Source organism: Urocitellus parryii, chromosome 5, assembly GCF_045843805.1.
Source record: "Urocitellus parryii isolate mUroPar1 chromosome 5, mUroPar1.hap1, whole genome shotgun sequence".
NCBI lineage: Eukaryota > Metazoa > Chordata > Mammalia > Rodentia > Sciuridae > Urocitellus > Urocitellus parryii.
The window spans coordinates 194,636,430-194,659,588 of record NC_135535.1 but is presented as its reverse complement, the minus strand read 5'-3'; the positions used below and the strand labels follow the sequence as shown (position 1 = coordinate 194,659,588).

At 37.0% G+C, this 23,159-nt stretch overlaps 2 protein-coding genes across 7 annotated transcripts in view; one reads left to right on the top strand and one right to left on the bottom strand.

The window, feature by feature from the left end:
- Positions 1-41: 41 nt before the first annotated feature.
- Positions 42-16,648, top strand: Zdhhc6 (zDHHC palmitoyltransferase 6). 4 transcript variants are annotated; one of them, XM_026389080.2, is made up of 11 exons: positions 42-223; positions 1,262-1,742; positions 3,360-3,451; positions 4,506-4,665; positions 6,145-6,306; positions 8,359-8,412; positions 12,653-12,820; positions 13,753-13,794; positions 14,479-14,624; positions 14,716-14,762; positions 15,941-16,639. In XM_026389080.2, exons 2-11 carry the CDS (start codon positions 1,476-1,478, stop codon positions 16,042-16,044), a joined length of 1,242 nt encoding a protein of 413 aa, XP_026244865.1. In that variant the 5' UTR covers positions 42-223; positions 1,262-1,475; the 3' UTR covers positions 16,045-16,639. The 4 variants fall into 4 exon arrangements, with proteins under 4 accessions (XP_026244865.1, XP_026244864.1, XP_026244866.1 ...); XM_026389079.2 differs by having other exon boundaries at positions 42-285; XM_026389081.2 differs by lacking the exon at positions 6,145-6,306 and having other exon boundaries at positions 42-285; positions 15,941-16,641.
- Positions 16,649-17,965: 1,317 nt separating this feature from the next.
- The window catches only part of Acsl5 (acyl-CoA synthetase long chain family member 5), a 41,237-nt gene continuing 36,043 nt past the window's right edge, over positions 17,966-23,159 (bottom strand). For all 3 annotated transcript variants that reach the window (XM_026389123.2, XM_026389124.2, XM_026389126.1), the window contains 5 exons: positions 21,317-21,460; positions 20,375-20,476; positions 19,636-19,707; positions 19,116-19,262; positions 17,966-18,192 (listed from right to left, as the gene is read on the bottom strand). In XM_026389123.2, coding sequence (XP_026244908.1) covers positions 19,122-19,262; positions 19,636-19,707; positions 20,375-20,476; positions 21,317-21,460 — 459 coding nt within the window. In that variant the 3' untranslated portion in view covers positions 17,966-18,192; positions 19,116-19,121. The remainder of the gene's footprint in view (positions 18,193-19,115; positions 19,263-19,635; positions 19,708-20,374; positions 20,477-21,316; positions 21,461-23,159) is intronic.

The following is a 23,159-nucleotide window of genomic DNA, read 5'->3' as shown; positions in this document are numbered from 1 at the left end:
GCTTCCCGGGGGAAGTTTGATGCGGCGAATCCCCCGGAAGTGGCTGTAGCGGAGACTGCGCAGGAGGCCTGCGCGGGAGAGTCGCTACGAGGGCGCTGGTGGAGAGACGCGCGGGTCGGAGAGGGTCCCGCTCCAGCCTCTGGCCATCAGGACTTGCTTTCTGCTTGTTCTGGATAAAGGTGTCCATGATGGAGTTATTCAAGGAGGAGAAAGTCTGTTCAGGGTGAGCCCAGGTCACCCCGGAAATGCGATGGCCGAGGAGCGGGCACCAAGGACTTGACGGAGGTGGGAGTCAAGGCAGGGAGCGCCACGATGATTTGGGCGGTCTTCGCTCCACCCGAGTGAGGCCAGAATCTCCAGAAGGTTGAGACCCACCTCGCTTACTAGGATGTTTCTCCCCAGAGTGAGGATTGCTAGACGCTGTGCTCATGACATGGGCGGGAAACTGAGGCACGGGGCAGCAGCATCCGCCGTGTAGGAATCTGTCGCCCCTATATCCCAGAATCTCTGCTACCCGTAAATCTCAGCTCCTTTCTCCCCGCTCACTCCAGTCAGTTCGTCCTAGGAACCTTTCCCGCCCCAGCAGGAAGTTCTTTTCGTCTCAGCTCTTCTCATTTAGATTCGTTCTCATATTACTATGTAGTGATTTTTCTCTCTCTCCTTTCCTCCCTCTCCCTGCGCACTCCCTTTGCTTTCACTCCTAATCCTTAACCTTTGGCCGCCATAGACTGTTAATGTTGGTGTTTGGGGACAATTGCCAGCAAATGGTGAGCCAAGTTTGGTTCACGCTTAATTCCGAACTCCGAAAGAGGCATCTTAGAAATCCCTAAAAAGTTCGCTGACTTGGCTTCTATTCTGCGCTCAGTTGTTAAATACTTGTTACTTTGTTTAATCACTTTATCTCTCTAAGCCAATTTCTATTCTGTGGGACAGAAGAAAGGAAACTGGATTAGAGCAGCTCTAAGGCCCAGCCTTCCCAGCTCTAAAATTATTTGCCCTGGCACGAAACAGTGGACAGTCACAGTGCCCTGACGAATTGAGAACAAATAATTAAAACTGTTTTGGAAACATATCCATTGTACCTGCCATTCAAACTTGAATTGTATTTTGGATAAGTCAAAAGTAATTATTTTTGACATTTGATAAAATACTCATTCTGTTGTAGAGAGAGATTGTTATTTGGGTGATTTATGGAGTTTACAAATATGGTATTATAATAAAATTTTTTTTCTGAACTTTCCCATTTTTTTTTTTTTTTTAGGTTGGGTTTCAAACCGAGACACTGGATTCTCCTAGTTAAAATAAAGAGCTCTGAGCGCTTAACACTGAAAATGGCATAATCTGCAATAACGTCTCATAACTTGATGGCATGACAGTTAAGGAACACACAGAGACTTGTGGAATGTGGAAATGTGTGCACAGAAAAAGAAAATCTGTAACCCTTTAGAAGTAGGAAGGCATTCTTCTTCACCAAAATGGGTGCATTCTGCTCAGTTATCAAGTTTGAGAATCTCCAAGAATTAAAGAGACTCTGTCACTGGGGTCCCATAATAGCCCTTGGTGTTATAGCAATATGTTCTACAATGGCCATGATTGACTCTGTGTTGTGGTATTGGCCCTTACATACAACTGGAGGAAGTGTGAACTTCATCATGTTAATAAATTGGACTGTCATGATTCTTTATAATTACTTCAATGCCATGTTTGTTGGTCCTGGCTTTGTCCCTCTGGGGTGGAAACCGGTAAGAAAGATTTCCTTTTAATAATGATAATTTTGTTTTTACTTTTTGCCTAATCTGCCAACCAGTAATATCAAACATAGCCTGTTGTTTATCCTTGTACTACTCCAATTGCTCACTGATCATTTATTCTCAGAGAATTTATTTCATATCTGCTTGAAAGTAGTGATCTAAATTAGCTTTTTTCAAAGCAATTTTATTGAATACTCATCTACATTTGAAAAAAAACATTGGGGTGGTGGTTGAGTTCATGGTGATAAGCAAACACAGCGTATCTTATAAGTTCATCATGCAATTTGGCTGTAGATTTTTTTTTTTCCTGTGTAATACATTAACATCCCTCAGAACTAAGAACAACACTTAAGGAGTTACTAGTTTAAAATCATTGTAGTGAAATTATAAACATTGGAAAATATGGTAAGAATCAATTTATAGCTTCTTAAAAATTGTTAGATTGTGCTTATGAATGTCCACGTTTCTTGCTGAGGGATGTTACTTAGTAGCTTCTAAGAAGTACAGAATCCTGTGCTCTACTGAAGACCTACTGAATCAGAATCCTCATTTTAACAAAAGTCTCAAATGATTCTTAGGTATGTCTAAAGTTTGAGAAACAGTGTATTCTGTGAGCAGTGTGTTATTTGAGAAGGGTGAGACAGTTCATATTCTGAAAAAATTTATAACCTAGGAGGCAAACCAATGCATTGTGTAAATTACTAAACTATAAAGACAATGTGATGAGTGCTTTTGAAATTAGAAGAACCGAACACTTTCAGCTGGGGATCTATGAAAGAAGTGAGAGTTTGCAGAGCAGACAAAGAAGAGGGCATTTCAGGTTGGGGGAACAATGGGGGCACATATTCAGAAACAGCAGACAGCCTTGTAACTGGAAAAAAGATTATGAAGGTTGCAGATAATGATGAAACCAAGGTAGCTCATGGGAGGTCTTGAATATATGAGATATTCTTAGACAATTGAAAGGTTCTAGAGATTTTTCAAGCAGCTCTGACAGAGTTATACATAATATTATCTAGGAGTATTATTTTGACTGTATTTTGAATTAGAAATTACAGTCAAGGAAACTACAAAATTATTAAAATGGAGGGAGATGACTCGTAATATCAAGAAGGCAGTAATTTCAGAAAAACTACCAACTCATGCTCAGATCTCCCTCTAAAATACCTGCTAAATTGTCAGCTACCTTTTTCTAAAGTCTTCCCATTTTGCTAAGATTTGGGGTAAGTAGAACTCACTAATGACATTGGATTTAGGTGGAACATGGGGAAGAAAAATTAAAAATGACCTCTGGGTAATTGGGAGAGTGAAGCAGCTCTTACCACAGATTTGTTATTTAAAAAATATTTTAGCTCAGATAAAAAGACTACAAATATGTTGAAATTCTGTTTCTCCTTTATGCTGGGGATGTAGCTCAGAAGTAGAACTTGCCTGGTACGCAAGGCCCAGGTTCCATCTCTAGCACCACAAAGAAAAAAGATTCCATCCACTTCCTATATCCCATGAAAGAAATTAATACTCTAAGGAAAGCATTTATTCATAAAGCTTGACTTGTCATTACTTGAGGTCAAGTATATAATATATTTTTGTTTACATTTTGCTCCCAAGGAAAATTCTCAAGATAGCATGTATCTCCAGTATTGTAAAGTCTGCCAAGCATACAAGGCACCACGTTCACATCACTGCAGAAAGTGTAACAGGTGAGTTTGTCATTGGGAGCTGATAAATTTGATTGTTAGTCTTTTTGTTGCTGTTGTAGTTTCTACCACAACTATAGAAACTAGTTTTACTCTCTGCAAGCTGACCACTATGTCAAAAATTTCATAAAAATGCTTAAGTATATATAATCTCCATTTAATATTTGTCAATCCAGATAATGTTTTATTCTTTTTTATTACAAGTAAAAAAACACTTTTCTAGAAAAATATATTTTCTTTCCCTCTTGCCCTGCAAATGTGGAATAAAGAGCTATACCTTTAGCTTATTTCCATACCAGGATTGTGCTTGTTGACTGTCATCTTGACTGACTTTAGAACGTTCTGAGTCTTAATTATAGCCTTCTCCTCTTTCCATTACTTATTGATAAAATTTTACTCTTTATATAGATCTTTTAATATCAAAAGCTTAATGGAAAGAAAACTAAATCACTATTAAAAAAATATGAAATAAGCCAGGACTTGTTATAGTGAACAGCTAAATCCACTGATCATTGAGAAATTTAGGGAGCCACCAGAGACAACTAAAGTTTGAAGCCAGGAAATTTTCCTTTAGCAAAATTATAGAACAGAAGCACATTAAGACTTTGCTTATCTGAAGTATACTGAGAGAACAGGAAGGAAGGAAGTTATAAGTGTCTATCTGGGCTCATGAACCCTAGTGGAGCTTTATAAGTGATTTTGTTTAGTCACTATTGTACTCTGCGTCAATCACTGCATTTCCGTATTAGAGAAAAACCAGAAACCATGCTCATTTATAATGAGCCTCTTGGTGGGCCTCCTAGCTCCTTTAAAGAAAGATACTTGTAACAGACATCTTTTCCTCAGCAGCTGTTATAAATCTTGCCCTTTCTTGAGCTGTTAAGTATTTAACTGTCCATATTGTATAACACCTATAAATATTTCTCTTTTCCATGAAATATAATTTTGTGACTTATGGACATACTAAATTCCTAGTTACTTGATTGTTTGAAGACCAAAGTAATTTAACGTAGAAGGGATTTTCTGCTTCATGTTTTGTGTAAATTTTTCTTGTTAGATGTGTGATGAAGATGGACCATCACTGTCCTTGGATCAACAACTGTTGTGGTTACCAAAATCATGCTTCCTTCACGCTATTTCTCCTTTTAGCACCACTGGGTTGTATCCATGCTGCTTTCATTTTTGTTATGACTATGTACACACAACTGTATAATCGGGTAAGTGACAATGTTTGTTATAATATCAGTCATGTCAGATTAAGTGGTAGTTATAAGATTGTTTAAGAAGTTCCTTTCAGAAATATACTGTCTGTGATTTGGGAAGGAAACCAACTTTGCTTTATCTCTCAATCAGTTACTGTTTAAAAAAAATTTTAAACTTAATCTTTAAGATGAAAGATTGTTTTGTTTTGGAAACTTACCTTATAATTATTTTAGTACAATATACATTATTTATTAATTTTAAAAATTAGTACAATGCACATTATGTATTAGTTTTAAAATTAATGGTGATAGTAGGAAAAATGAAAGGAAGAAAAAAGAACAAGAAGAAAAAGACACACTAGTACTTTCTGTTTCCTGTTTGTGTGGCAGGTTGTAGTTCTTTTGTTATTTTTAAGGGGGATGGTACTGGGGAATTGAACCAGGGGTGCTTAACCACTGAGCTACATCTCCAGCTCTTTATGTTTTTTATTTTGAGATAGGATCTCACTGAGTTGCGAAGGCCTACCTTGAACTTGTGATTCTCCTGTCTCAGCCTCCTGAGCTGCTGGGATTAGTTTTGTCCATTTTTAATTCCATTGCCCTGAAAGGAGCAGGCACACACCCTAATATATGAATAGATTAAACCAGTAACAGTTTGATTGATTTATGGGAAAGTTGTCATGAAGTTCAGAGGTCACAAATATAAATCCCTAACGAGATCTGGAAGAAAACAAGAGACACAGGTCTGAAGGGACTGTGGCAAATGGGAGGATACATGTCATTGACAGAGGGGACAACCTGTATTTGATTGTAGCCAGTTTATGGTTTTTGAGAGTCCTAGCCCAGTAATGCTAGATCTTCTAATTTTTCAAGAAAAATCTGAGTTTGAATTTTTATGTGAAATCTCCTAATTTTAAATGTTGGCACCTAACTTCTGATAATTTAAAATATTGTACAGACCAGATGTACTCACACTCTGCAGGCCTGCATTTTACCAGCTCTTGACCACTGATTGTGAAACATGACAAAAGAAATAGATGAATGCTGGGCTATCTTTGCTGCTGTGGAAAACACTGGAAAGACAGAATAGTAAGCAGAAGGCAGGAGACAGTTATAGCTTACATGGGTGTCTAATGTTTTCTGTGTATATTCATGTTTATGGGGTTGACCTCTTTCTAAAGAAACAACAAAAATGGTAACATTGACGAATAAAGAAGGGGCTAGGGATGTAATTCATTATTACCTAGTATGCCCCAGGCCCTGGTTTCAATCTCCAATACTGCAAAAAAAAAAAAAGAATACTAAGAATGATATACACATTGGTATGAGCCCAAGTCACAGAACTCATTAGAAACAGTTATGTTTGTTGTATTTGCTTTGGTCACAGGGTCGATTATCATCTTTTTGATCATGTTGTTTTAAATGTTACAGCAGAGTATGAGCAGTTACCACAACCAAGCATTTCGAGTGTGTTGTCGTTGTTGTTATATATAGCTCTCCTTTGGGTGGAACACAGTAAAGATTGATATGAGTGCAGCCCGGAGAGATCCTCTTCCAATTGTTCCATTTGGATTAGCTGCATTTGCTGCCACCTTGTTTGCCTTGGGATTAGCTTTAGGAACAACCATTGCTGTTGGGATGTTGTTTTTTATTCAGGTAAGTTTCTTAGTTATCTCTGGCTAAAAGTTGTCATGTTATTGTAATGAGAAAGAAAAGTCTACATTTGAAAAGTATGCTGTATGAGGTGGACATTACTTTTGCTTTTTCCATATGGGTAAATAATTTAATCATCTCTATACTAGTGATGATAATAATAAAAATTTTGAAGTAATTTTTGCCAGAATTTCTAGATAATGGATTTAATTTGTGAAATGCTAACCTAGATAGGTGCCATAGCTCTTTGTAGTTGAGAAAGCTCTTCTCACTTTACAGTCTTACTTGATCTTCACATCACCCCTGAAAGAAGTTGATAGAAGAATATTACTGTCTTCTCTTTTACAGATTGAATCTCAAAAAGGTTAAATGACTTACTGAAGATTACCCATTCATGTATTCAGTAAACATAATTATTAGTATTATTTCATAATAGTATATATCTAATAATAATAGTAGTCATCATGTAGCTAACACTTTTGTTGAGTGCTTACATGCAAGGTGCTTTGTGTGTGTCAGCTCCTTCATAACAACCCCATGAAATAGTTGCTCTTTAATGCCTACTCTGTGATGAATTACACTGCTAATTTCTGAGGCTGCAATAATAAAAATTAAGAGGTTCCTTAGGGAACCCTTAGTGAACTTATAATCAATAGTAAACAGCTAATACAGAGTCATATGTACATCATAGATTTATGCACAAAGTGCTTTGAGAAAACAGAGGAGGAGGACCTGGCTATGAAGGGACCAAAAAACAGTTATTATGAGTTTTATTTGCTTAATTTATTTATTCATTGAAAGCCTACTGTAGGCCAAGTGTTTTGGTAGACCTTTGGAATATGAGAGGGACTCCCGGTTCAGAGTTGTTTTTTGATGTGCCTTTCAGACATTGTGAAGGCACAAGCAGACTTCAAGGAAATGCAAAATACAGATTAGAACTGCTGGGCCTTAGAGCTTTGATGTATCATTCAACCTTTTTTTGAACTCCTGGTTTTAAAATAAGCTGATTTTGATTTTACTTCTTATTTTCTATTAGCCTGGAATCATACTCTTTGAAAATTTTTTTCTTAATGCTTGTAATTTAAAATCATATTAGAAAGCTGAGCACAGTGTCATACACCTGTCATCCCACCTATTTGGGAGGCTGAGGCAGGAAGATCACAAGTTCAAGGTCAGCTGGGGCAACTTAATGAGACCCTGTCTCAAAACAAAATTTTAAAAAGGCTAGGGTTGTAGCTCAGTTATCATCTAGTATGTATTAGGCCCTGGTTTTGATCCTCAGTGCCAAAAACAAAACAAAACTATAACAAGAAATATACTAAGATTCTGAAGTATAAAAACAACCTGAGTGGAAGAAGTCATATGTAAGAAAATGAGGTAATAGAATAAAGACTGTATACATTTAGGTAAGCAGAATATCTGGAATTATTTTTAATTGTTATAAATACATTAATCACAAATATAAAATTCAAATAATAGCAAAATTTAAGGACTGATTGAATTGATTATACCCATGTTTTTTAATACTCCGAAAAACTTGGTCTGAAAATAGTACTTAAACATGAATTTTAATTAAAATACGAGATTCAGATTTGATGATGGATTGGTATGATCATTTTTGTGGCAAGGTATTGTTGTGCAGTGGTTAAGAACAAGTACTTTAGAAGACACACGCCTGTAATCCCAGCAGTTCCGGATGCCGAGACTGGAAGATCTCAAGTTCAAAGTCAGCCTCAACAAAAGTGACTCAGCAACTCAGGGAGACCCTATCTCTAGATAAGATACAAAATAGAGCTAGGGATGTGGCTCAGTGGTTGAGTGCCCCTGAGTTTAATCCCTGGTTAGCCTCCCTGCCCGCCCCCCCCCCAAAAAAAAAGAAGAAAATTTTTAAAGTCAGATGGGCTATGTGCTGTTACTTAACCTCTGTCATCCTCAGTGCCTTTATATTTGGAATGGAGCAATAAAAGCTATCTCAGAGAATTGTTATGAAGATAATAATCTTAAATAAACCAAAGTCACATTAGTAAATTTTACTGTCTATCATTTAATTTCCAGATGAAAATAATTCTCAGAAACAAAACCTCTATTGAATCATGGATTGAAGAGAAGGTAAATTTTAATGATTTTTCCTCAATATAAATAAAGTACTGTTAACAGACCAGATTAAGTGCCTAAAAGTCAAAACTTGGCAGCCAAATGATTTCTTTAAATTATTTGCCTGCCTTATAAAAGATGAATATAGGAAACATCTCCATTTATTTCCATCTTAATATAACTCCCACAAAAGTATGTTTCACGTACACTTGAGTTGCTAAAGAGGTATATAAGCCACATATTAAACCACCTGGTCATTATCTCACACTAGAGGATAAGGCTCCCCATTTGGAAAGGTGCCAGAAGTGTTTTAGACTTTAGATGAGGCTTTGTCACAGACCTCAGTACACTCTGTCCCTTGTGAGTCTAACAGAAGGCAAAACCCCAAATACCTGCAGGGGACATGCAGACAACCTAAAGAAGGAGGTCCACCTTGTGTATTAGAAAGCTACCTGACAGACAAAGCTGAGTGTTGCCATAACGGAATATTTGTCAATATTGAAATATGTTCTAATTTTTTTCCCAAGAAGTTAGAGATCTTGATTTTGTGAGAAGTCCTCTAAGCTTTCAAATGCTAACAAGCAATTCCAATTTAAAAAACCCTTTGTGAGCCAAATAAAAACCCAAGTTTATCTGTAGGATATATTTAGTCCCCAATAACCAGTTTGTGAACTTCAGTTTACAGCAGCAATTCTCAAACTTTTCGGTTTCAACACCATTTTACATTTGTCATAATTGTTAAGGACACTGAAGAGCTTTTGTTTATGATGTGTATTAAATTTATTGATATTGCCATATTTTCTAAGAAAACTTTTAACTATTTATTATTTCATTTAAAAATAATAAACCCATTATATTTTAATAAAAAATAATGTTTTGTATTTCCAAATGAAAAATGGGAAAGAGTGACCTTGTTTTATACTTTTACAAATCTCTTTAATATCTGACTTATCAGAAGGCAGTTGGATTCGCACATCTACTTCTGCGTTCAGTCTGTTGAGATATGTTACTTTGAAGTTTATGAAGAAAACCCAACCTCATACAGATAAATAGGTAGAAAAGGATAGAATATTTTAATAGACCTTTTAGATGATATTAGATATCCTTTGATCCCACATTAAAAGAAAGTGACATTTCTTGTCAGTAAATTTTTTGTACTTTTACATTAAAATTCATTAGCCTTATCTTGCTCTGCAAATGGTCCTTTTACAAGTTTGTGGCTTTGTATAATATCATGCATTGATAATTTGGAAAAACACTGGTTTACTGGAATATACAGGTCTTCCAAATGTTCACACCTTTCAAATATCACATTCATTCATATCACTATCAATTTCATGGGAAAAAAGTTTTAAATTTTGGAAAGCTGTCAGATTCATAGTGATAGGTACGAGTTTTCTAAAATTCTAATTTTCACTTGAAAAACTTAAGTTTTTCAATAGTAACCAACTACTGTCAGCTATTTCCTGTGAAGTGACAGCCTGACTTTGTTCATTTTTGAGAAAGTATTTATGAAATACCAGAGTCTGAGTAAGCTTAGTTTGTCTATTGATTACTGATTCTTTTAAGTAAAAGTAGTGTTATGTGAAAAAAGCTGGGTACATAGCTTTTTATAGCTCACAATTAAACAAGTGTTTCTCTATGGATAACTATACTACTTTGGTGGGCTTTATGTATGCTTCCCATTTTGGTATATAGAATATTAAAGGGGACATCTACTTGAGAATTCAGATTTAATAAAAATAATAATTTTTACTGCTTCCTCAAGAACATTCTTACATAACTTTTTTAACTGTAAATATGTTTAGTCATCTCTTGATATCTGCCAGGAATTGGTTTCAGGATTCTCCCCAAAACCAAAATGTGTGGGTGCTGCAGCACCTCACATAAATGACAAAGTGACATATAACCTATACATATCTTCTTGTATACTTTGAATCATCTCTTGTTTACTTATAATACCTAGTACAATGTAAATGCTATGTAAATAGTTGTTACATTGTGTTGTTCTGTACATATTTTATGCAGATGCACTTTTTAAAAAAATATATTTTCATTTTGGTTTTATTATAGCAGTACCCTACTTCTTGGTTTCAATATCTGTATTCATTATCTAGTGCTACATATTAAACAATTCTTTTTAATGTCTTAGAATTTTTAAAAAAATAAAAATATATTCTCAATTTATGGTAGAATCCACAAATGTAGAACCTGTGAATATGAATATATGGAAGGTTGACTCTTGGCAAAGTATATGTATGGCTACTGATAACACTTTATGCCACTATCTTGTTCCTACTAAGATGCCAACAATTTTACCCCCCATTGCAAATGCCAACACAATGAAAAGGCAAATAACATCTTAGTGTTATTATGAAAATAGTTTGACTTTACTGAACACAAAGAAAAGGTTTGGGGGACACAAAGAAACCTAGAAAGCAGGCTTTGAGGACCATGGATATACAGGTTTAAGTCCAAGTTCCTTAGTTACACATAATAAGACTTTTCATGACTTCCCCTTATCTGCTTCTCTTCCTATTTCCCACCCTCTCTACTCCATCTCATGCTCATACTTTGTACATCTTATGCTTCTGTATCAATGCACATAGTGTTTCCTCTTCTAAACTCTTTTTTCTCTTTTATCTGATTTCTTGTCCCTCGCATCTAGTTTAGGTATCATTTCCTCCAAGGATACTTCCTTGACACTCTCTAAACTTGTTCCCTTTTCCCATAGCAGCACCACATACTACTGTCATCTTTTACACATAATATGTATAGAATCTCAACTTCATTGAGTGCTTCTTTTAGGCAAAGACATGTCTTAGTTATGTTTGTAAACTACAGTTATCTTTACTAGTCTTCCTTTGTAAATAGCCAAGATCTCTGTTTTTGAAATTCAGTTCATTTTAAACTAAAGTTTTTGTTTATAAAAAGGGAAAATAAGTTATCTTTTGCTAACTGGATGAGAGCAGATTTATGCAATTCAGTAGATTCATGTTACAGGAAAATTAACATTCATATCACTTTATTTAAAAATGGGAAGCTTATGCCTAAAATAATGTTTCTTAATAATCAGGTATTTCAAAGTATCATTTCTAGTAAGGATAACAAATATATAGACATCTATTATATTTTTTGCTAATGACCAAATCTCTCTAAAAAATACCATGCCAAATCTAGAGTTATTTGAAAACTGGCACTTACCAGTGAGTAAAAAATTTGAGTAAGTGAACATATTAAATTTATGGAAAATGTATAGAATTTACAAGAAACTAAAGTTTACACAAGTTTCAATATGGCTTACACTCATTGGAATGTAAAAACAATGTGTGTTTATACCACTAGGTGTCAGCAGAACTTAAGTCATTCAAAGCTAGTTTTTTTCCCTAAGTTAAAGCCAACCATTTAATGCCTAGAATTTACAAAGGAAAAAAAAAACTAGAATAAAAGTTATACCACCTAAATATGCATAATACATAAATGCAAATGAGTGTGTGTATACACATATATATGTCAATTATATATATATATATATATAAAAAGAAAGATCTGCACATACCTGCTGGTCTTTAGAGAATGTTTTCATAAAACAATCCTGGCAACTTGGGAACTGAGACGGAAGTACTGAAAGTTCAAAGCCAACCTCAGCAACTTAGTAGAACCGTGTCTCAAAATAAAAAATAAAAAAACTGAGGATGTAGCTCAGTGGTAGAATGCTCCTGGATTAAATCACCAGTATCACAAAAAGCAAAAACTGATTACTCTCCCTTGTCACACCCTTCCTGGTCGTTCCACAGGTTTCACTGAGATCTGGAATAAAGCTCTGCATTTTGGTGCAGCCTATGAAATAGTTAGATTCTGAGTCAAATAGTCCATCCTAAGTAAACCCTTACTTTCTCCTGAACCTATATGTGAGCATCCCTTCTTTTTAACCTGTCTTCTTTGGTGCTGCTAAACAACTAGAAACACTTAGGCTTTTCTATATATGGGATAAAGTTAGTCAACTCTTTTATTAAGCCTTTTCAAATGCTTATTCCTAAAGGAAACTCTTGAGTAACATGACATCTAGGTTGGTGTTCTAAGTCAAGTTCTTCCTCTGTTATGATAAAGCTGTCTTACGGGTGCACTACATTACAACAAAAAGAAAATACTTGTAAGGATAATATAAATTTAGGGAAAAAGTGTTCTCAATAATGTATTATTGGAGCCACTTAAGACAGAGGTGTCTGCCATTTTGTATCTTTGTTATCCACAGGCTAAAGATCGAATTCAATATTACCAACTAGATGAAGTCTTTGTTTTTCCTTATGATATGGGAAGTAAATGGAAGAACTTTACACAGGTATTTACATGGTCGGGGGTCCCTGAAGGAGATGGATTGGAGTGGCCCGTAAGAGAAGACTGTCACCCGTACAGCTTAACGGTGAGTACATTTGTTCAAATAGCTCTTCCTTTTTTGCCTCACCATGTACCCCTTATTCCCCTCAATACAGTGACATTTTATAGTAACATAATAATGCAAATGTGTTCAGTATGTCAAAATGAATCTAATACTAATAAAATACTCCTTTATCATATCTCTTAACTCTTGAACTCTTCAAACCTGTGTGATGAAGTCCTGATTCTTTAACTTAGTTTTACAAAACCTTACCTAAAACTGTCTTACAACCTACAATGTCATATGAACTCCTTATATATTCCTGCCCCCTAACATTGCCCACACTGTTTTGTCTCTCTCAAATGACCTCCTCTTTGTCTGCCATTAGGACCAGTTCCATATAGTCCAGCCTGCCCACTCCAGACTCATCTGCATTGGGCATTAGTCATCTAAACTACCTGATAGCTTTTGAGGTCTCACATTTTATTTATTCTCATGTCTTATGTCTTGTACTTAATTTGACAAGATTCCACAATGGAAACTATGTTACCTTTACTTCCTATCATGTCTAATATGGTACTATTTAATACTTGTTGATTAAGGGCAAAAAGTGAGTTATGATAATGACTTAGTTGAACCCTCTTGGTAATAAGTTCTGCAGTTTGTTGTGTCTAAAGAATCAGTGAATTTCTGTCTTTGCTTTGGGCACTGGTCTGGAAGAGCAGAGGACATATCTCCTGGTTCCTGGGCAGTAGTAAGTACTACAAGAATATAGATGGAGCTATCAGACTGAATTCTGAGGAGAAAGCCCCACTCTCAGCCTCTGGTTCCAGCCACAGGCTTTTGTTCCTGTGCCAGAAAGACAGGAAGCCTTTAAATTGTCAGCAATATGAATTAATGCTGGAAAGTTGAGAGTTTGTAGGCTGTTTTTCAACATTGAGACAAGAGCCTTAAGTTTTTCCTTTTCTTTCTTTCAGATAGAACAATTGAAACAAAAAGCAGATAAAAGAGTCAGAAGTGTAAGTAATTCTTTATTCTATTTTCAGGCTTTATATTTCTTTAAAGTTTTCTTAATTGCCCTTGAGGAGACACCAATGGTTGGATTTCTTTAAATAATACATACTGTAATACGTTTGTTGAAATTTGATGTTGTTCAATTTTGTTTTCATTTAAACAGTATGCACTACAGGTTCAGAGGGAACTTAGCCAATTTATATTGCTAACAAGGAAAAATAGTTGTCCTCAGTATGGCTTGTTACGTGAAACCCATTGTTACAACCATGCTGTCATATTCGATGCCACAAGGCACATATGGCTATTTAAGTTAAATTAGTTAAAATAAAAATTTAGTTCCTTATTGTACTTGCTGTGCACATTATGAGTGCTTTGTAGCTATGTGTGTCTAGCAGCCACCCCTTGAATACCACAGATGTACAGCAGATAGAAGATTTCCATCATTGTTGGAAAGTTCTCTGGTTGGTGCTGTACTGGAATTTAATTCTTAACAACTGTGTGCTTGAAAGGAAGGGTAAGACAAGCCAGAGAACTAAACATAGCACTTGCCTCCTATGGGGGAAGATGGGTGGGAAACTGGGAGGGAAGGCTTGTCTCTAGATATTTAGGGTCTACCTTTAAAAATTTAAATTCAAACTTGAACTCAGATGAATAAATACTCAAATTGTTCTTCTTACCACTGATAATAGGTTCGTTATAAAGTCACAGAAGATTATAGTGGTTCCTGTTGTCCTTTGAATAAAGGAATCAAAACCATCTTCACAATCCCTTGCACTGAAGAACCTCGAATACAGCTACGAAAAGGGGAGTTCATTTTGGCCACAAGAGGGTTACGGTAAGCAATAGAGAAGTACCACATTTCTTCCTTAATGACAAAATTGACATCTAACCTAAAAAATATAAATTTAATCTTTTAAATATTTCAGATACTGGTTGTATGGAGACAAGATTCTTGATGATTCCTTTGCAGAAGGTAAGGAAGTGGAAGGGTACGTTTAAAGGACAAGAGTGCTAGCAATGATTACAAATTTTCAAGAATATCTTTTAAAAATAATCATATCAAGTGCATTTGGGGAATTGCGTAGAGAGGCACATGATTAAGCAATAAAAAGAAGCCTCTTCTGTTTCTAGATAGCCCCTGTAATGATCAGGTCTCTATAATGACAGCTAACACTAGAGCTTTCAATGTATCAGGTGCTTGTATAAGTGCCTCAGCTGAACAGTATTAGAGTTCCCAACAGACCTCTTAGGTTATGTTATTATTTATATCTTATTCAACAGGGAACAGAAGCACAGAGAGGCCAAGCAATTTTCCTACAGCCACACATTAAAAACAGGTGGAACCAGGGCTCAAACCCAAGCTAACTCCAGAGTCTGTAAGCCCTGTGCTTCATGCTCCCACTTTGAATGAATATTCATCTTATTTTTATAAAAATAAATGAATTGAAATTTTGTTTTCTTCTTTTAGAATTGTTTTAATTCTCCTAGAATTGTTTCTTTTTCTTTTTTCTTTTTAAAGAGAGAGAGAGAGAATTTTTTTTAATAATTATTTTTTTAGTTTTCGTCGGACACATCTTTGTTTGTATGTGGTGCTGAGGATCGAACCTGGGCTGCACGCATGCCAGACGAGCGCGCTACCGCTTGAGCCACATTCCCAGCCCTAGAATTGTTTATTTTTGAAGTAAAGATCAGCCGAGGATGCTTTTGAAAAACATTCAGGGTTAATTATAGATTAACTCCATATGAGAGGTTGATAAAAAATTTTATATGTTAGAAAAAGTCTAAGAAGAAAATTCAGAGGCCCTAGGGAGCTAGTTCCCCAGGACGGATGCAGTGTGGCTATGTCAAAATGCCTTTCATAGTCATATAACGTAAGCAGCTGCCCATATGGAAAAAGCCATGACTCCAGTTAAGTGGTCTGGAGCCACATTGGCCCTTTTCCCAGATAATGGACTTTGGGGAATATCTTTTCAACTTGTCAGAAGCATTTAGGAGCCATTCTTTCTTTTCCCTTAAGTTGTGCTTATAAATGCCAGTGGATCGGGGTGAGGCTAACAAAGCCTTATTAACCTGAAGTAACAGGATTGTTGATTCTGTAATGTCATTGCAGTACATCTGAGTAGTTCATCTCAATTTCATTTTCTTCCTCAGGTGTTTCAAGAATAAGAGGATGGTTCCCTAGAAACTGTGTGGAAAAGTGTCCCTGTGAGGCTGAAACAGATCCAGCGCCAGAGGGCGAGAAGAAAAACAGATAGCCACTGTTTAAATGAAATTATCTTTTAAGTCTGCTTCATTACTTGAAAATTATACACATTAATTACTAAAACATTATGCAATGAGCCTACTCTGGTTAAGGTATTCTTTTCCTCAAAGGTGCCCTAGTGCCATGATTTAAATATTTTTATTACCATTTTGAAATGGAGAAGCCATTCTGCATATGCCTTTGAATTCCTGCCTCTTTTCCACCTCTTCTTCCTCCTGAAAGGAGCAGAATTTCACCCAAGTAAGTTACATGCATTTTCTCTAGGGTTTTTTTTTTAATGCGCTGTGCACTCTGAACCTCACCTGCAGATATAGTTCCCCCTTTGCCAGGAGATCTGCATGTGATCATTTTATTTCCCCCTCAGTTGATATTTCTTATATAATATCTTAGATACTATAGAACTTAATTTGTCAAATTCAATATAAGCTCAAATTTTGTTACCTGTCTTTTAATAATGCAGATTTTGTCAAATCAAATAAAGATTGGTGGATGTTCTGTATAAATCATAGTTTTTACTTAAAACCTTTTGTGTGTGTGTGCTGACTAAAAAGGTTTATCTTTGGTCCTCATGAAAAAACTGCCCTGCTACCCTGTGAAAATGTGGCATCTCAAATTAGGAGTTTTAAGACATGACATACTCTCCTCAATGTGTGAATCCTGTTGATGGTTTATGGGATCACAGCACGCTAGGAGACTTCAAACCCAGTGACATCCAACTGCTTGTCAAACTTGACTATATCAAAAACTGAAGCTTGTAGAAGTGGTGGAATCCAGGCTGCCGGACTTGGATGCTTAATGGTGGGCTTATCTAAATTTCTGAATAGGATTACAGAAGGAAGGAAAAAGCCTACTTCTTTTGATTTCAGTAAACTCGTCCGTTATTCATTAATTCTTTCCAAGGTTGGGAACTTGAGGCTTTGGGGTCAGGCTTATAAGAATAAGGGAGGTGCACTTGAGGATTCAGGGGTGAGTGAAACATGACTCTGCCTCATTGTCCTGGGGTGGGACAGACAAAATATGTCAGAGTTTTTTATTATGAAGATGGAGACCATCATGAGTTGACAATTAAAGCAGATGAGGAAACAAGTCTTGTGCCTCCAGGAGTATCTGCATTTTAGGCAAAAGGGACAGGAAGAACACAAGGAGGAGCTGGGAATGTGGCTCAAGCGGTAGCGTGCTCGCCTGGCGTGCGTGCAGCCTGGGTTCGATCCTCAGCACCACATACAAATAAAGATGTCGTGTCCGTTGAAAACTAAAAAATGAATATTAAAAAAAAATTCTCTCTCTCTCTCTCACTCTCTCTCTCTTTAAAAAAAAAAAAAAAGAACACAAGGAAACTGGAATGTGCCTGACATGTTTGAGGAACAGGAGAGTAGCCAGCAAAGGTCAGCAGGGGAAGAAGGGGGAAGTCAAAGAGATGAGAGCCAGCTAGACCACAGAGGACCCTACAAGTTAGTTCCAGCCTTCCTTTTGGTTTGGATATTCAAATATAGACATTTCTTCAGCTTTTCTAAGGCCAAAAGGTGGCAAAGGGGAAAATATGAATTAGTGCTTCAGATTTGGGCTCAGCTCGTGTTTTATTACAGCTATGGGATAAGGTAGACTGGTCTTCTCAATTTACTTATCAAACTTGCTTGCATACTAGGATATCTGGAGACCTCTTAACAATCCCCATGCCCCAGCAGTACCCCAGGCCACCGAACTCAGGGTCCCTGGGGCAGTGCCTGGGCAGTAGTATCTTTTCAAACTTCTAGTTAAATCTAGTGTGCACCAAAATTTCAGAACCATTAGTCTCAAATTTCTAAGTGGTCCTTGTTGAAGACTGATTCTCATCAGAGCCCATGAGGCAACAAACACCAAAATCTATGTATCTGCAATAGTTTATTTTAAAGAGTACATTTACAGGTAGGGGTAACAAATGCTATCTTGGGGTAAGGTACAGCAGGAACTGGAGTCCAAGGGGAAAGATCGGTTGATTCCTTCACAGAAGATAAGCCTGTCATATGGGCGTCACATTCACTCATAGAGCTTTGTTCCCAGTGCCAGGAGATTTTTATTCAGTGCTTGCTTCATTTCCTGGTAAAGCTTGCTGGACATACATTTCAACTCCTTCCCCCACAGCTTCCAGCTCAGCAGCCAACTGTAAGGAAAAGATTTAGTCACCAGCTATCACTGTAGATTACACATTTTTTTTGTAGACCAACATTCTTTTTGGACACATCATAGGCCTAATTTCTAACTATATCTAACTAGAGAATTTAGGAAATTCTCGGTATCATAAACTTTTCCCTTGTGAACACAGACTCTAGGGTATACAAAGAAGAAATTTGTCTCAATTATGGCTAATATGAGTGATAGGTTAAAACTTAGAACTTTCTTTTAGGTTTTGCGGAGTAACTAGAAAATATGAACTGTAAACAGTTTATCAGAACACAAAGATCTCTTGATTTGAACTTTGGAGGACTAAATAAGTGCTGGGCCTGCAGGCTGTCTAGGTTTTAAGATAATAGAAAAAAAAAAACTTTGCAAGGGGTCGCTTTGACCTTTGAGCTACTGACCACCAATAAAAGTGGCATTAAGGTTAGAAATGATGAGGAAGGGACAAAGACCATGGACTGGGTCCTTGAAGAAAGGCATGTTGCCTGCAGCCTTGGTGCCAGCAATGGTTAAGATGGCAGAACAGTACTTAGTTCAGCATTATAATTCTCCTAGTATTAAATAACAAGTTATGTTTGAGAGTTCCATAGGTAAAACAAGAGGGACAACAAAATGAATAGGAAAAAAATGGATAGGAAAAGTAGCAGAATACAACAATTACTAATTGGGCATTATGTAAAATTGTGGATGTGTAACCGACGTGATTCTGCAATCTGCATTTGGGGTAAAATTGGGAGTTCATAACCCACTTCAATCTAATGTATGAAATATGATATGTCATGAGCTTTGTAATGTTGTGAACAACCAATAAAAAAAAAGAAAAAAAGAATAATTTTTAATCCACCTTCTCACCAGGCAACAAGGATTGAGCAGGCAGATAGCTCCAGGCCCCTTTAGCATAAATACCTTCATCTACTCCTTGATACTCTCATAGAGGCTGTCAATTTGGGTCCGAAAGTATTTGGAGAGCTCTACTCGTTTTGCTTTCAGCGTTGGTGTCAGGAGGCCATTTTCAATGGAAAACGGTTCTGGATGAACAAAGATGTTTTTGACCTAGAAGATGAGATGAGTACACACATACACATTTATATTAGTGATCGGGACTTTTCTGTGCAGCCCTGAGTGGTCTATGAAGAACTTCAAAGACAATTTCACAGTAACCCAGGCCCATTCTCATGCACTTATAATTTGGGAAAGAAACGAGTAGGGAGACTGAACAATGGGCAACAAAAAGGAACAGCACAAGTACCTAAAAAGATGGGGGTTTGAACCTGGGGCCTTGTGCATGCTAGGCAAAGGCTCTACCACTGATTACACCCCCACTCCAGGAAATTATGTATTCAAATCCCACCCAAAATAGAAACTCAAATAAAACTTTCTAGCTTCACTTGTGAGACCCAGGATAGCATCAGCAGTAGGTACAGACCTGTTCAAAGGATTTAAGTCCACCTTCTTTCCCATTTTTATGCAAATCTTCTAAAATGGCTTCCTTTAAAATCTAAGAACAGGAAACATCACTTAAAGCATGACCAGTTGAAAAAGACTTAAATGAAAGGCTAAGCATAAGCCAACTCAAAATGCCTATAAAAATTGATCCAGATAAAAGCATGATATAAAAGTATGTATAAGCACATTGTATGCCTTATATTTATAAAAGAAAAAATGAAAAGAATGCAAATCTAAATGTTAATGGGTTTTCTCCGGATGGCACCTTTTTCTTATTTTCCCGTTCTCCCCCCCACACCCCCCAACACACACATACAAAGAATATAATGCTATAAAAAGAATTTTGAGTTTTGGTTTTTAAACTCCCTTTTTATCCCACAATGAAATAAAACTATTCAGTCTATTTGGGCTTCAGCTCCCTGTCACAGAAGCATGAAGAGCCTGTTCCTACATTCAGAATGTAGCTTCATTTCTTTAGTTTTAAAAGTTAGGATCTTCTCATCCTAAACCCACTCATACAAATTTCTTGTAGCTACATCTGGGCACGGTGGTGCACACCTGTCATCCCAGTGACTTGGGAGGCTGAAGCAGGAGGATTGCAAGTTAGAGGCTAGCCTTGGCTAGACTGAGGTGATATTTGGGGTACCCAGCTGGCAGAGCCTCTTCTCCCTCACCATGAGCCCATGGATATGCATGAGTTCTTTCTAAACAACACTTACTTGGTTTTGGCACAGTTCTTCAATAGTTCCCTTAACCCCAAGCTTGGCTGCAAATGAGGGAAGCACGTCTGGATCAGGAACTACCACTCCTACTAAGAACGACTAGAAAAGAAGCATGAGGTGCAAGTGCATGAGAGAACAAGTGTAAGGGTGTCCCCCGTGGGTAGAGAAAGCAGAACCTACCATTACAATAGATCCTGCTCTCAAACTTCAAATTCCATACCAGTGTCCTCCCTCTTTTCCTTACCAATACTTCAAACTCCCATGGACATCTCATCCCATTGCCCCACTCAGCATATCTCATTACAAAGACATTCTATCCGAATTTGATTCTTCAAAAAGAGGTGGTATGGTCTTTAAGCTTAAAGAATCTCCAGGTCAATACCCACCCCCAACTCCAAAGCCAAGTTTAAAGAGTTTTTTGTGACAGAACAAACCGGGGGAGTGGAAATGAAGTGCACTCATTTCATCATGGGATAAAAGCTACCCATGAATATAGCTATTTTAACAAACTGACTGACTTCTTATTTTTACAAAGTCCATCATAGTTTCAATTTTTTTTTCAATGTCTCACTTGACATTCAGAAAGTAGCTTTATTTCTTTAGTTTTAAAAGTTAGGATCTTCTCATCCTAAATCCACTCCTACAAATTTCCTGTAGCCACAGCTGGGCATGGTGGTGCACACCTGTCATCCCAGTGACTCAGGAGGCTGAGGTAGGAGGATTGCAAGTTTGAGGCCAGCCTTGGCAACTTAGCAAGGCCCTCAGCAACTAAATGAGACCCTGTCTCAAATTAAAAACAGAAAGGACTAGGGGTATGGCTCAGTGCTTAAGCACTCCTGAGTTCAATCCTCAGTACTAAAAAGAAAAAAAAAAATACTGTAGCTACAGGAACCAGCATAGTCTGAGCTTGAAAAGCCTATTTTTAAAACGGTCTGTTACCCGTAAACTGTCCCCATGGACAAAAATTTGTGACACTGGTCTACTCCTGATGTAGATGTTTTCTATCTTCTCTGGAGCAATGTATTCTCCTTGTGCCAGCTTGAAAATGTTCTTTTTCCGATCAATGATCTTCAGAGTTCCATTCTGGAAGAGGCAGATAAAAGCATGAGTATTGTGTTGAGCCATTGGGGGTGATGTCAGTGGAAAGGTTGAGGAAGTCACAGGTACCATTCTTTTTTAAAGCTGATTTCTCTAGAGACTTCTGAGAGTCTCTCATTTCTCTTTCTTGGCTTTGGAGGAAGGAGAAGCATCTTCCAGCAAGAGCCCCCCTCTACACTGGAGAGTCAAGGGGCAGCCTCAAAAAGAGTCACTGGCCTGTTGGGATTATGCAAATGGTGCCTCAACAAATGAAGACATTTTGAAGCTGTCAATCTTCTAGAGTTTAATTTCCAATTATTCCAGCTCCAGGACTCTCAGGAGTAGGGCAGGAGTTATCTTTACCAAGACTTTTGAATTCATTTGCTCTCCCCTTCCATAATGCTCTACTCTGTTTCCCTCCTGTTCTGTCCAGGAGCAGGCTGTACTAGTCAAGCAAGTCACTAATTGGGCTTGTTGGGCAGAAGCTGGGCTGAGGAAGGCCCTTTGACCAGCCACCACAAGAGGTGATTTTCAGCTTCATTTTTCTAAGGAGCTTATGTTCTTAAGGATTTGATATTGTAAAACTGGGGCAAGTGGCAAGTACAGTCCACATGATCACACTGGAAGTAGGACAATAGGCTGAACCCTGCAACGATCAATGAGGCTGACTCATCAGTTCAGCCTAACATTATCTGAAAGTGATTAATAAAGAGAAACCTTTTATAACCCCAGTGAGGGGTACATATCTATTGCCTACATCCTATTGCCTATTACCTACATTCCTATTTAATAAGTGTTCCCAGCTCTAATAATAAGTTACTTATTAGAGTTGGGAACACTTATTAAATAGGAACATATGTTAGCATTATACTATGAGATCCTAAACTATGAACTACATCATTGGGACCATGTTCTTGGAGGTCTCCTTGTTGAGCACTCTTTGAATCTTACTTAAATTTTGGTTTATTGACATAAAAAAATCCCAAACAATCCAATCAATAAATGAGCTAAAGAGCTGAACAGACACTTCTCAGAAGATATATAATCAATCAACAAATATATGAAAAAAATGTTCAACATCTCTAGTAGTTAGAGAAATGCAAATCAAAACTACTCTAAGATTTCATCTCACATGAGTCAGAATGGCAGTTATCAAGAACAGAAACAACAATAAGTGTTGGCAAGGATGTGGGGTAAAATCCATTGCTGGTGGGACTGAAAATTGGAAAATTTTCAATGAAACCACCATTTGACCCAGCTATCCCACTCCTCAGTCTATACCTGAAGGACTTACAAACAGCAAACCACAGTGACACAGCCACTTAAATGTTTATAGCTGCCCAATTCACAATAGCTAAGCTGTGGAACCAACCTAGATGCCCTTCAATAGATGAATGGATAAAGAAAGTGTGGCATATATACACAATGGAATATTACTCAGCATTAATAGAGAATAAAATTATGGCATTTGCAGGTAAATGGATGGAGTTGGAGAATATCATGCTAAACGAAGTAAGCCAATCCCAAAAAACCAAAGGCCAAATGTTCTCTCTGATAAGTGGATGTCTCCAGTGACAAGGGATCTGTGCCAACTCTGAAGTCTAGGATCATCTAACCTATAAAAGAATCCCACTTTTCAATTTTAGTCTGGAAACAGTGCCTGTACCATTAACTACTGCTAGCATTGTATTTAATAAGGAATCAG

Coding starts and splice junctions, on each gene's coding strand:
- Zdhhc6 (XM_026389080.2), top strand. CDS start 1,476: ATGGGTGCATTCTGCTCAGTTATCAAGTTTGAGAATCTCCAAGAATTA. Junction 4,666..6,144: donor ACACACAACTGTATAATCGG/GTAAGTGACAAT, acceptor TGTTATATATAG/CTCTCCTTTGGGTGGAACAC. Junction 6,307..8,358: donor GGATGTTGTTTTTTATTCAG/GTAAGTTTCTTA, acceptor TTTAATTTCCAG/ATGAAAATAATTCTCAGAAA.